The following is a 14,605-nucleotide window of genomic DNA, read 5'->3' as shown; positions in this document are numbered from 1 at the left end:
CGTCATACAGAGGCGATGATTCGACTTCAGCACGTGCACAGTTGATGACGGCGTTATTTTGCGAAAGAAAGTCCCACCCAAGTATCACGTCGTGAGAACAGGACTGCAGAACCACAAACTCCACAATATAGAGAACGCCCTGAATAACAACTCTAGCTGTGCATGCTGCTGAAGGCTGAACTGGCTGGGCGCTTGCTGTGCGAAGAGAAAACCCAGAAAGTGGCGTCGTAACTTTTCGTAAAGCGTGAGAGAGGCGTTCGTTTAGGACAGACACGGCTGCTCCAGTATCAATTAGCGCAACGGTAGGGACGCCATCAACAGTAAGATCGACAACGTTCAAAGGTGACAATGGAGGACTTGTACAGATCGATGGCGACACAGTTCTTGCCTCCTGAACTGCGGCGCTTAGTTTTCCTCTTGCGTGGGTGAAGGGCGCTGACGCATGGGGGACAACGAGTGGCGTCGCAGGGAAGGTGAACGATGTGTAAGGACCGCGCACTTGGCTGGTGGCCTGTTCAACTGCCGACTAAAATAAGTGTCGTGGAAAGGCTGCACGTTGGTGTAGGGAGGTGACTGCACAAACTCATCAGAGTGCAGCATGCGGCGGTGGCAGAGTCGTGCAACATGGCCGGGAATACCGCAGGCATAATATATGGGCCTGTTGTCTTGCGTGTGCCAAGGATTAGTAAAGGCAGGAGAAGGTTGATGAACGGGACTATGAACGGGTGTTGGCGGCCGAGGATGTAGCGCTACGAGTGGTTGACGAGGGGGCTGCGCGGCGACAGATGCGTAAGTAAGTGGTGCGGCGGCAGAGTACATGCTGATGCTGCATTGGTAGAGCCTAGCAACTAGGTCTTCAATAACCCGCCGAAGCGTAGGAGCGAGCTGAGTAGGAGGCTGTGGCGGCAGCGGCTGCTGTAGCTCAGCGAAGGGTAGCAGAGAAAGCTGACGCGCAACTTCCTCCCGCATGAAAGCTTGGATTTGTGTGAGCAAGGAGGAGCGATTGGAGAAGGCTGTCATGGAAGAGAGGGCCTTGTCAGCCACTGAGGGGCGCCTAGTCAACTCGCGCTGCCTCCTCAACTCGTCGTAGCTTTGGCACAAGTTTATGAGCTATGCTACGGTGCGCGGGCTCTTGGTGATCAACATTTGGAAAATGTCATCGGCGATGCCCTTCAAAAATGTGCTTCAATTTGTCATTTTCGGGCATAGACGCATTCACGCATTTGCATAGGTCGAGAACCTCTTCAATATAACAGGTGAATGTTTCACCGGGTTGTTGCGCTCGCTCTCGTAACCGCTGCTCGGCGCGCAACTTGTGGACGGCAGGGCAACCGAAAACTGCAGCGAAACTGGTCTTGAACGCGGATCAGGACTGAAAGTCGGCTTCGTGATTTTTAAACCACAGGTGAGCCACTCCCGAAAGGTAGAATATGACGGCATTTAACTTGGCGGTATCATCCCATCGATTGTGCAAGCTCACCCGTTCGTACGTAGCCAACCAGTCATTGACGTCCTGTTCATCCGTGTCGCTGAAAACCGCTGGATGTCGTTGCAGGACAGCGCCAGAGCAGGCAACGGGGGGTGCCGGTGACGTCAGCTGGGGAGAATCAGGCATTACGGGAGGCAGAGTCCAAGACCGGAGTTCCAGGGTGTAGATGTTCTTGAGTACCCCGCACCTCCACCAAATGTAATGGGTGCACTGAACAGTTCCGAGGGTAACGCCTATTCGTAACCGAGGAGACAGGTGACGCAGAGCAGGAACAGCTGGTTGCCCGAACGGCTCACACTCGTGCCAAGCACTGGCGATCCAGCTGGCCCACTGGTTGCACAGCAGGCATGGAAGAGACGATCTGGCTGGCCTTGTTCTTGTGCTCTTCTTCTTCATTACAAAAAGCTTCCCCTGAGGTCGTGCCTCTTCAGCAATATAAATGATGCACATTGGTTGCAATAAACTCGGCAAAAGAAATACTGACAAGCAAATAAAACATTGTTTGTTGATAACAGTGACCTTGGTATTGCCAATTTCACCTGAGCTTGTCTGCATGAACTTGCTCAATGCAAGTAGCCCCTATTGCGTCCTTTCAACATCATAAGACTTCCAATGAAAAGTTTGGGGATTGAAGAGTGAAACTTTTTCTCAAACAGAATTTATTTTCGTAAAAGCAGATGCAACATTCATAAAGCGTGCCAAAATTTGTGAACTTTACAAACAGTTCATAAGAGCTGGTACATATGTAATAATCGATCTATTACCGTGAAATTAACAGAAACAATGTTTTGAAAGAATACTTTGGAAGTGCTAACCAGATCACTGTTTCACTTTAGTATCTTTTCAATTAATTTGTTTCTTTACACACACTGATGAGAAAAGGACACATAACATATTTTAAAATACAAAGGCATGAAGTGTACTGAAATGATTGATACTCATCGATTCAGTTTAAAAAATAGCGCTTTTGTTTTTAGTAAAACATGCTTGAATACATATCATATGCAATCCCCTAGACAATTTCTTGTGTACTTAGCCATTTCAGGTACTGAGCTCACAATTTTGCACAACAAAATAATGCATCAAAAGTAAAAGCACTGATGAAAATATTTCAAAAGTGTCACATCTTGTAACACCTCTGACTGAACCTGTGCAGTAAGTTTGGATAAAATGTGCGAGGTGTTTTAGTAGAACAAGTTGAAGATAGATGGCTGGATGTTTGCTCTCAGTGTCAATAAGTCGTCATGAAGCATGTCCACTTTTATGTTTTTCATAATATTTTACATCAAGCACAGTTTTCAAGTGGATGGATAGGCTATTTCCAAGTATGCTAGATATGAAACAGTTGATATTCTCATTAGCAATGGTAAAGCGCCACGAAAGACATGAACGAAAGGAAAAGCTCAAGGCGCTGTATGTCCCGAGTTGCTTTACCATTCCAAAGGTTGAACCCACTAGCCATAGCTTCCATCCTGATGTTCTCATACATGATGCTACTGTAAAGTTAGAAGGGTGATAGTTTGGGCTATTTGGTTTTCCATTTTAGATTGCGTGATACAGCGCGAAGCAGGGACGAGGAAGCTGACAGATGTGTTGCAGAAGGTGTCGACGTGATTCTCCGGGGTAAGCATCGGAACAGAGTGGCCCCTGGCCCCAGTCCGTAGGGTACTGACGTTCCTAAAAGACAATGAAATGTGTGTTGTTCCTTCAGATAAAGAAGGCGGGTTTGCTGTATTAGCATTTGACCTGTTTAAAGAAAAAGCCCAGAATGCCATTAGCTCAGTATTTCACTCATGTACCGGTGTGAAATTGTCGAAAGTGAAGGCTAGGGCGAAGCAACTTTGCCGGGATTTAGATTTACAGGCCTTGGAAAAACGAATCGAGAAAAGCAAGAAGGCTGGTTTGGAGATGTTCTTTTCAGCAAAAACTCACAAATCTGATGCGCCCATCCGTATCATCGTTTCAGAAAGAGGAGCGAGGCAGAAAGCATTAGGCTTGTTTCTGCAACAAAATCTGAAGTCTTTATCAGAAGAAGACCCGTTTTTAATAATTAACTCCCAAAGAGTCATTGATTTTCTTAAGCTTAATGAATGTCGTAAGCTTGCCGCATTCTCGATCGACAATAAGGACCTTTGTTACTCACTTCCTCACAACAGGATGTTGGAATGCATCATAGAATGCATTGAAGATTTAGGTGACGTTGACTTTCAAAACCGAGCAGGGTTAAGCTTGGCCAATTTCCTTAATCTGGTACAGTTTTACCTTGAATATACACCTGCGAAATACAATGATGAAATCTATCTTCATAACAAAGGAGTGTCCATTGGGTCTTGTATTGCGATTTTGTTGAGCAACTTGTTTTTGGTAAAATCAGACAGAGCCTTGCAGCAATTATTAGAAGGGACCAAGGTTTTGAAACCTTCAGATACGTGGACGATTTTTTAATAGTTTTACACTGTGGTGTCTCGGAGTTGTTTTCAGCTTCATCACAACTAGTCAGTACATTTGAAGAATGTCTATCCCCCCTGGTCTTAACACATAAAATGCCACAAGATGATCCCCTGCGTTTCCTCGACCTCAAGCTTGTGTCCTCTAATGATCATGTTTGCTGGACATATGAACCCAGTGCGCGCAAACCACTCCTGCCTTTCTCATCAGCACACAGTAAACTAGTAAAGAGGACAATTGTTCAGGACTGCTTTTCTAACGCCTTAGGCCGGTCCTGCCACCACAGACTAAATGACAGTTTTCAAGCACAAGTTACAAGCCTGAAAGCGTTAGGCGATCCTGACGGATTACTCATCTCAGTAGCTGAGGCTATCCGCAGAAAAAGAAAACCTAACAGAGAAGCGATGGTCCCCGAAGAGCAGTCCATAGAAAAGGACCTTAAGGTCGCGGTGATTCCCTACAAGCATCAAATCGCTCATCATCATAAAAAAATTGGGGAACGGGTTGGTGCATGTGTTGCGTTTTCTGCCCCACACAAGCTTTGTTCGTTATCAAGAAAAAGCACCCCTATTAAGATACAAAAAGCCCAGTGTGAAGTCAGGCACCACAACCGTTACGTGGATTGTGTGCAGGGGGCTGTGTACAGAACCCCGTTGAAATGCGGCGCATGCTACGTAGGTCAGACAGGCAGGTGTCTGAACGACTGTCTGCATGAACATGCGAATAATGTTAAGAATGGAAAAGAAGGTTTCTTAGTCTTGCGTTGTAGCGCATGCAGTTGCACCCCTCTGTTTGAAAACAAAACAAAACAAAAAACCAGAAGTAATCTTCACACACAGGGATGATCGGACGCGCATCATCATTGAATCGGCTAACATGGCATATGAAGAATGCCTGCGCATAAGCAAACCATCGCTGGCCTTATCACAAAGGGAGTTAGCATTCTTAGACAAGGGCAACGCGAACAGTGAGTGGTGATGGCATCTTCAAAATGTTTTTCTTCTTGGTTTCTTTCATCTGTAGTGTTTCTTTTTTACATATATATTTTTTATGTTGTTATCCCTCTGTTCTTTATATATAACACGTTGCACTAGGCAATAATATTTCAGTTGGCAGTAAGCGCTTGTCCTCATTTTTCTTGCGTCCCTTGTCCCTGCTTTGCACTGTACCGCACAAGCTACTGTAGGGAGTCTATAAACATGGCAGAACTCATTGAAGATTTGAAAATGCTTAATCCATTCTTCAGCCCTATGCTTTTCATGATGTTTAAGATGCCAGAAATGTGGTGGAAGGAAATTTTGAGCGAGCCAAATTAGTTGACGAGTAGATTAAGCGTGGCCTCTATGAGGTTACAAAATAGTCCTGCACACATAATGGCATTAGCCAGTTCACAATATTCCTCAGCAACATCATAGTATTGATGTATGCAAGTAAACAGATACATACACAAAAAAGATAGTGTGGTGCCTTCTGATCAGCTCTGTCAGCTGCTCTGGTTATGGCAGTGGCCATGAAGGAATGTTATGCACTGAATACAGACACACAATGGCATATGCACCTCTACAGGTTAAGTAATGTATTCAAGTTACTTTTGTAAAAATGTGCTGTCATTGAATGTCTTCATATGTGACAATCATACACAGAGTAATAAACCTGCAGCTTATTACTTATGTAGCGAAAATGGAAAACCCTGCTAAAGACGCTTTTGTTGTTGTTAAATATACTGTTCGTTTATTATACATGATAGCTTGCAAGCACTGATCACATCTGAAGCCCCAGGCTAGTTTAGGTCAAAAATATGAAGATGACAAATAGGCAAATTGGTACAGCAGTTAAAACAGCCTCAGGTATGAATCTTATGCACAAAAGGCTACTAGGGCAATGGAAAAAGTTTACAGCATTTATATGCTAAATATGTATGCTATATACAACAAAAATATGCATCAAACACCTAAGAAACAAAGTGAAATCACTTTCACCTGTCAAGAAGCTCAAGCAATACAATCAGCCTCTGTATTTGACGAAGAAAAGTATGTGAAAGAAGGCACACATTGTAAAGTTTGTTTACAACTCACACTGACACATAATAATCAAGAGCCTGTAAAATGCTGTACTAAGTATCTCTCTAGTACATTGGAAATATTACCTACAAATATTGGTCAAGACAGTGAGTGTCTTGAAGGCCTTCACTGTATCAATACTTCGTTTTGCCACAAATCTTGCTACATGTTGCCATTTTGTGTTAGCTAGCCAGTATATAATTTAAAAGCACATTTTAAAATACAATTTAGAAAGAATTGTTGCAGCAGAACAATTTGTCATTCACCATCACTAGAACTCTATTCATATTTTTGATGATCTCAGATTATTTGGAAATGATGAGATAAGTGCGCTGAACCTTGCAGCAGGTATGCCAACCTGAAATTTTCACGGCTCTTTGCCATTCCCTTCTTAGTTGTGCCGACACAGGCAGTCCCCGTGTGTCCATAAACTCATAAAACAAACGTGGCAGACACGCTCTACTCTTCCCGACAAGGGCATATATATTGTGGAGGCAAGGCAGGCAACGGCCATCACACCACCCTGATAACCAGGGTGTCTGTCCGCTCAGACGTCAAGTTCAGCATAAAAAAACTAAAGTTCTTTATCTGGGGAAGATAAGCCAAGATTTGCTGCACATTTTTTTTTTCTTCCCGTGTGACAAATGTAGTGTTTTTCCAGGGATGGACCTGTCCTCTGTACTAATATGAGAGGAAACACTTAATCTGTGTTCTAACAGAAATCCTTGCCAATGCCATAGTCAGAAACTCACTCACTGCTATATTCTATATTGTTCACATGTCAAGAAATCCTGCTCACATAACTTTCTTGCTCAGCGCAGAAAAAAAAATAAAACTTTACTGCTTTTAAATCCAAATCAGGGGTCATTTTATTATTATCACACCATGTACCACCTGCTTGATGAATACAGTAAGGGAAAAAAATATTCAAAATTAACTTCGTGCCCAATTCGAGACTCCAATTTATTTTACAATAGCAGGCGAGGTTTATACCCATAACTGATTGTTGATGTAACGTAAAGAACAGAACAATTGAATATTTTGCCATAGCATCTGATCACTACGGTAAGAGCTAAGAATTCAAATCCATCCAGGAAAACATGCCATGCCTGTTCTCTGAGGAAACATAAATGTAAAAGAAAAGGTTTCGCAATACTCCAGTGGCAGACAAGCATTCCACCATCTGATATGCACAGCTGTGAAAGGCTCTACATAAAAGGCAGTACAAATAGTGCAAATTTTGTGCAAATACTCGCACATTGCATGGGCAACCCCTGCAAATGCAAATGCATACGCATGCCAGGCGAGGCGAAATGAGCAAGTGCAATGAACCAAACTTTTACATTGTGCATAAACTACGAACAAAAAAGGGATACTAACTAAATGGTAATAACTTAAATAGTAATGTGGAACTTTAGTTGGAAGATAGCAGCACTTCTGATTTTCCTTTTACGTTAGTGATTTCTGCCCGCTAGAAAAGTTTGGTAATGGAATACCAACTAGCTTGATCTGTCACAGTGAAAAGTAACTTACTGGTTACGCATATGAATTTCCTTCTAAGTGCCCCTGCAACCCAATGTGTCTTTATGATACTTGTACTTCCATCAGCCATAATATACTAATGCCACATGTCTAACATGCTCCAAATTATATACAGCGTACAGTAAAGGGAGGTCTAAAGGAAAAAAAAAAATTTTTATATAGCTTTTAGTAGTCAAGAGACAACCACAGCAAAAATGCAAGGTTCCTCTCATGCTGATAATTGCTAAGAAGCTCCAGTGCTGCATTATCTGCTTCACGTTAGTTTGTCAAGCTGAACTCTGAAGCAAGTATTGCTGCTGGTCTTGAATGCAAACTATATTTTCCATCTCATACTGTCCCCAATTGTACATTGGTGTTTGTAAGCCTACTTCAGCCACATCATATGATCATTATGTGGAGAACAAAACAACTCTGAGCTGTGTACGATAATACTCTACCTATAAAAATCACTATAAATGAAGGCCTGCCTCAGCAATCTTCAGTTAACCTCTCCTGCCACAGCTGCTTTCGTCTTATGCCTGTGAGTTTCTTGATCTGATCACTCTGTCTAATCCTATGGCATAGTCAACATAACCTAGCCTAACCTAATCTAGTCTTGACATAAAAATTTTTATGTCAAGTATGCACCAACTCGCCCAGAAAGAAGTTTTAATAAACTAACCTAGTCTTCCCTTTGTACTCATTCTGTTATTATAAAAACCAACAGATAGCCTGTTTAATGCATTACGTCGCGTTTCCAATGCCATTTCTTTCCCTAAATTTTGACCAGCACATTAGTTAACAGTATTTGCTAGTCTCTAATCCATGCTGCCATCTTGCTATCTGAACGTAATGGTGATAATTTGTCATTCTGTCCTTTGCTGGACCATCCTGAATTGCATACACCTTTGCATAAGTGCCCACAAATGGGTTTTGCAGCGCAGGGGCAAAGGATAATAAAAAAAAAATGAGTAGTAAAGCTATGAGGGCAGTGACAATATTAAATTCTCCAGAGTAAAGAAGCAGGAAATGTTTTTTGGGGTTTTATGAACTCCAAGGAGCCTTCAGAACAGCCTCTTGACCTCTAAGAAAAGAAGCTGCCAGCACCCGACACTCAAGAGCAGACTAGATATCGCATGGTACGATGGCCTTATCACTTGTGCTGCGGCAAGTTCTAAGCACGGGGGAAAAGCTAACGCTCACTTGCTTCTAGCCCTAAAGGGCAGGAAAGAGAAAAGCAGAAGGCAGGGAGGTTAACCAGAATAATGCCTCACATTTTTTAATATTCATATGGAAGAAAAACGAATATGATGAAACTGCTGGTAGTCTTCAGGTCAAAAGCCATGAACAGTGTATGAAGCTATTTTTATTGCGTATTTTGCTTTCACAAGTGAAGGTGTGCATAATATGAAATAGTGCCTCCATTATTAAATGCACCAATCAATTCTTATATCACTAGGATAAGAAGCTTAGTGTGCTGTCTCATTATCTATTATTATTAAACAGCATCAATTAAACAACAAACAGAAAGGTAGTACAGGATGCATGCTCCTGTAGCTCAGTCTTTATCATGCTGAATATAATGGCGTTTTTGTTACCACAGGCTTGCACCAGCCGAAAAATTCAAGCGAAAATATGGAAGCAGTATAAAGTTCCCAAACAAAAGCAGAGTTATACCTATACTATCATAAAAGAGTTAAGCAAGATAATTCTATAAAAAAACTTGGTTTGTCAGTGTTTCAGCACCAAAGTTATGTTTTTGTTCAACAATCAGTGAGCACATGTCAAAATTTGGCCAGCGTGAAATTATTACTGCTAGTATAACCAGCACTGCTACATTTTATGACGGTGGAGAGGTTTGCTTCTTGCAGCCATTTCAAGCAAGTTTTAGCAAAAGTGCCTTGATATCAATGCCATCGTGATGCAAAGCTATTCTCATTGTGCAAGCTATACTCGTAGCTATCAAAGACTAGATAAGAGGCGAGAATGATCAATCGCCAGATTCCCATTTTTTAATCTCTTGTTCCAATGAGGAATGAATGAGATTCTTTCCTCTAAAGCACAGTGAATCCATACAGTGTAGGGGCGGTACATATTGCGCACAGTAGCATGACAATACGAAATGGCATACAGAATTATTTTACTGTTTATATATGGTTCAAATATGCAATGTACAGGACATTAAAAAAATTTAAAAATATGAAAGAATGTTGCCAATGGTTTTTCCCCCCCAAGTTTGCAAGATGTAGCTCTGCTTATGGCTCTTAGTAGCACCAGCAGACAGCGCGATTGATTCAAAATTAAGTGAGACAACTCGCCATCGGCTAGCGATTGTAAACTTTTCAGAAGCCGTGCTGAAATTTAAATATAACGTGTCGACTGAACTCGACTGAACGTCGACAATCCATGAAGCACGGTTTTACTTTGACTGTGCAGCATTTGCGCACAAGAAGCGCGGCAGTTGAGATTTAAGTTCTCTTTGGCATGTAAAAGATAGTGAGAGCAGAATGAATGGCAACGAATGGGTGAGAGTCTTGTGTTATGTTGTGCGATGGCGGGCTCTGCAATGAATTTCTTCCTAAGGTATTCACGCGCGCTCAATACGAGAGAAAGTAATAGATGACTGTGATAAACGGGGGTGATGGCGATACCACAAGGCACATTACTGCACCTGGCGGTGCAGTGACCGGTTTTGATATGCATTTTTGCCAGATATCGACAAGGGTGTTTGCCCAAAGGCAAGCACAGCGATCTTTCCTGCTTACGCTAGCGACGCATAATATCACCGATTAACGCGTAAACGCTCCGGGGCCTCGCACTTTAACAACACTGGAGCCGCGCATACAAGGTCGGATATTTCTTACCGCGTTAATGAGCAGCAGAGGAAGAAACATGCTTACCTTATCCCACGTTAACCACTCGGCAACTTTCTGCGACACATTCATAGTTGAATCGCTAGGGGTTGAACCACTCCTAAATGACGCACTCGTCGACGCGTTCTGATGCACTATTGAACGGCTTCTGTTCCAGCACCGGCAGCGTTTTCAATAGGAGACGGGCATCACGTAATACGCGCGACGTCCAGGAAGAGACCATTGGGTGTCCAAGATGTTATGCGCAGATAAAGCATGGCATAATTGTGGGTCGAATTGCTCTCGAAACCGCTGCGCCATCTGTGAAATGAAATGATGACGATGGTGAAGCAATTATAAAAAACGTCGCCAGAGAGCGCAAAAAAAAAAGCAGAAAGGAAAAAAATATACCTGCCAAAAATGGCGTGTAATATATCAATCATGATATCAATGATTATATATGTGCACATCTAGAATAAATTTAATAAATTGCTTCATTGATAGCATAGAGTTTCTCACCACATTACAATGAGAAACTCTACGATTGATAGTGCACGAAAGCTTTTTTCTTTCTTTTCAGCACCTCGGGCAGAGTTTCGGGGTGCCTGAATGCACAGCAGAGATTTCTTGTAAATCGTGTATTTTTCCGCTTTCGTGCGTGCTGCATGTTAGCAGCGTCATAATACATGGCTCATACACATATAACTTCCTGAGCGGCAATCTCGAAGGCCACTAGGCCTTCGGATCCGTGATACGTGGCAGTCATAAACGTTAGATTTGTGTAGCCATGGCAACACTATGGCCCATAGCGTTGCTTCCGAAGCGTGTAGTATATATATTTTTAAATATTTGTACAAAAGTGAGGTATTTGGCTACGCTTTTGTAGGCCCCGCGCCTGCACGACAAAGGCCATAGCCTTCGAGATTATGCTTGCCAGTGCACTCCGTGCTTCGGGCCTCGCTATCTTTACTCACCTCTTGCGAGATGGCAGCACGGGTCCATGGTCACGTCCCATATATTGATAAATATCATGAAGTGCTCAAGTGCCCACAAAACATACTCTTGTACACTCTACACTCCCACACAACGATAATCGTCATCTGCCTTGATGCATTTCCTTTCTTTAACGCTGCGATCCAGGTACTTTTCAGTAACGAACGGCACGCGCGTTATCAGCATGATAGCATAATCGTCATCTGCCTTGATGCGTTTCCTTTCTTTAACGCTGCGAGCCCGGAACTTTCCAGTAACGAACGGCACGCGCGTTATCAGAAGAGGTACTCCAGAGGGTGTAAACCGTTCTGTGCTGATAACGCGCGTGCCGTTCGTTACTGGAAAGTTCCGGGCTCGCAGCGATAAACAAAGGAAACGCATCAAGGCAGATGACGATTATGCTATCATGCTGATAACGCGCGTGCCGTTCGTTACCGAAAAGAACCTGGCTCGCAGCGTTAAAGAAAGGAAACGCATCAAGGCAGATGACGATTATCGTTGTGTGGCAAATACAAAGCCCAAATGGTACAACTATTTGGGTTGTTTGGGGAATGCTATGTCATGCGTTATCAGCATGACATAACATTTCCGACAGGAAAGTAGCGGGCGCGGCGTTTTCAAAAAAGGAAACGCATCAAGGCAGATGACGAATATCATTGTGTGGCAGATATACACCCCAAAGGGTGCAAACGTTTTTTAGAGTGTGTCGCAGATATACACCCCGAAGAGCGTAAACGTGCATATATTTCCGCGAGTATTTCTGTTACATTTTTTAATGACTAGGCTTCAAGGTTGTCCCGTCGCTCCCTCCTAGTTCTCTTCCTTCCTGGGTGAACCACGCACGCCACCAAATGTAAAACGTTATATTTCAAGCTCGCAGGTACGCGCGGTTACACTCTAAAAAAAATTACACCCTTTGAGTCGTACGCTCTAAAAGAGTTTGCACCCTTTGGGGTGTTTCTCTGCCACACAACGATAATCGTCATTTGCCTTGCTTGCGTTTCCTTTCTTGAAGACGCCGCGCCCGCTACTTTCCTGTCGGGAATGCTATGACATGCTGGATAACACGCATGCCATTACTGGGAAGTACCGTGCTCGCAGCGTTAAAGACAGGAAATGCGGACAACACAGATGACGATTATCGTTGTGTGGCAAGATACGACTCACAGGGTGTAAACTTTTCTTAGAGTGTACGATCTTACACTCTTAAGCCAAATTACACCCTTTTGCCACACAACGATAAACGTCATCTGTCTTGTCCGCATTTCCTTTCTCTAACGCTGCGAGCCCGGTACTTTCCAGTAACGAACGGCATGCGCGTTATCAGCATGATATAGCATTGCCGACAGGAAAGTAGCGGGCGCGGCGTTTTCAAGAAAGGAAACGCAAGCAAGGCAGATGACGATTATCGTTGTGGGGCGGATATACACCCCAAAGGGTGTAAACTTTCTTTAGAGCGTACATTGTGCATACGCCGCGACATAGTAGAGAATTTTAGTGCGTCCGGTATTGCGGCAAGCGCGGGCGGTTTGCCGGTTTAGCGAGAGCGTAAACGTGAACGGTGAGATTGGTGGCGCCAGCTGGTGGCGCAGTGGTCAACCACACAAGTACAATGTTAATTACTATATTCTGCTTAGCTATTGGCGTAAAATTTCGACAGCGGCGTAATCGTGTTCGCAATTACACTGCTTCCAAAAATTTGCAACAGCAGCGAAGCAGGATATGGTGGGTTACTGCAGTTTTAGCTGTGTGTTTGTCTGGTTGAACTCTACGTCACCAGACGGCTGCACCGCTCTGGCCGCTCCCGTTTAGGCTCCCGTAAATTCGGCAATCCGGCCAAACTGCCCCCGTTTGCCGGAATAGCGGACAGGCTAAAGGTCTCTATTATAAGCACCATAGCCGGAGGGATGGGTTTCGAAATACTTCATCACACCAGTAAATTTTTACCGTGACCTGGAAGTGCCTGAAAGAGCAGTTCAGCACCTTTCACACACATCGCTGTGCCTTAGTAGCTGTGGCGTGCTGGGCACGAGTTCGTCGGAGGGTTCTAGTCCAAGCCGTTCTGACAGCATTCTGGTGGACGTGGCACGCGTAACTCTGCATATGGTTTGCCGTGCTTTGAGCACACGTTAAAGAACCACAGGGGTTCAACATGAATTCGGAGCCCTCCGTTACCGCATCTCTCATAGCTCAGCGCTGCATATGTTACCAAGAAAGTATCTTTCACATGGTCTCTTCGGTTGCGACGACTCCGTTTAGTCTATCTGTCGATCAACATTATATCCAATCAATGCAAGAAACCTGGGCCCACTGTACAGCCGGCGCATCAATCGCTCGGTATCCCACGGGAAGTCTCGACGGTATGCTAAACTGCGCCGTCACCGAATCAATTAAAGACTCCTTCAAGCGTGTTTCTTGATTTTCAATCTACCAGAGTAAAAGCTGTATGAAAGTGTTCCAGCTCTGCATATCAACTACAGACAAGCTGGACTAACGAATTTTCTGATCTCGAAACGCCAGCTTGGCCCTCGCTAGAGTTAAGATCTTTTTGACCGCCGACTTTGCGAACGGTGGTAAGCGCTTTGCAAAGAGAGAGCGAGTGTAATAAAATGGGTCACTGGGTTGCCTTATAGCGTATATTAATACACAAGCGCACAACAGTGTCATTTGGACTTCTACGGCAAACATACGGATAACCATCTCAAACGGACGCGTCCCTCGCACGATCGTTCAGCCGAAATATTCCACGTCCTCCAGACGCTCTTGGCAGGTCGTGCTAAGAGCGTCACTGCGTCGTCGTCACGCAGTCGTTGTCTTTGCCATCATGCTCACGGCGAACTTGGTAAGCCAACTGGCTTACCAAGTGGCAATGTGGGTCGATACCGAAGACAGTTCATGTCGCATGTAGCCGAAACAACGGCTGTCTCAGAATGGCCACAACTGATGCTTAATAAACGTGACTTCGGTGATGCGGTGTGTTGCTACACTGTTCGAATGCTTATCGCATTACCGTCGACAGTCATACGGAGATGGGTTCTCCTGCACTTTTTGTATTGATTCAGATTGTAAACCTTTGTCTTCCCCTTGCTGTTTGTGTCTAAAATATTGCTATTAGAGCACTGCAAAAAAAAAATATTATAAATAAATAAATAAATAAATAAATAAATAAATCACTTCGCAGGTGTATATAATCGAGCAGCTCTTTCATGAAATACAGCGAAGGTGTGTAAGTATTGGCGGCG

At 43.7% G+C, this 14,605-nt stretch overlaps 1 protein-coding gene across 1 annotated transcript in view; it reads right to left on the bottom strand.

The window, feature by feature from the left end:
- Positions 1-10,699, bottom strand: part of Pgm2a (phosphoglucomutase 2) — a 65,254-nt gene extending 54,555 nt beyond the window's left edge. Inside the window, exon 1 of the mRNA XM_075688876.1 lies at positions 10,419-10,699. Within this exon, the coding sequence (XP_075544991.1) occupies positions 10,419-10,463 (45 nt within the window). The 5' untranslated portion in view covers positions 10,464-10,699. The remainder of the gene's footprint in view (positions 1-10,418) is intronic.
- Positions 10,700-14,605: the final 3,906 nt, after the last annotated feature.

This window comes from Dermacentor variabilis, chromosome 4 (genome assembly GCF_050947875.1).
Source record: "Dermacentor variabilis isolate Ectoservices chromosome 4, ASM5094787v1, whole genome shotgun sequence".
NCBI lineage: Eukaryota > Metazoa > Arthropoda > Arachnida > Ixodida > Ixodidae > Dermacentor > Dermacentor variabilis.
This window is presented reverse-complemented; position numbering and strand designations above follow the sequence as displayed.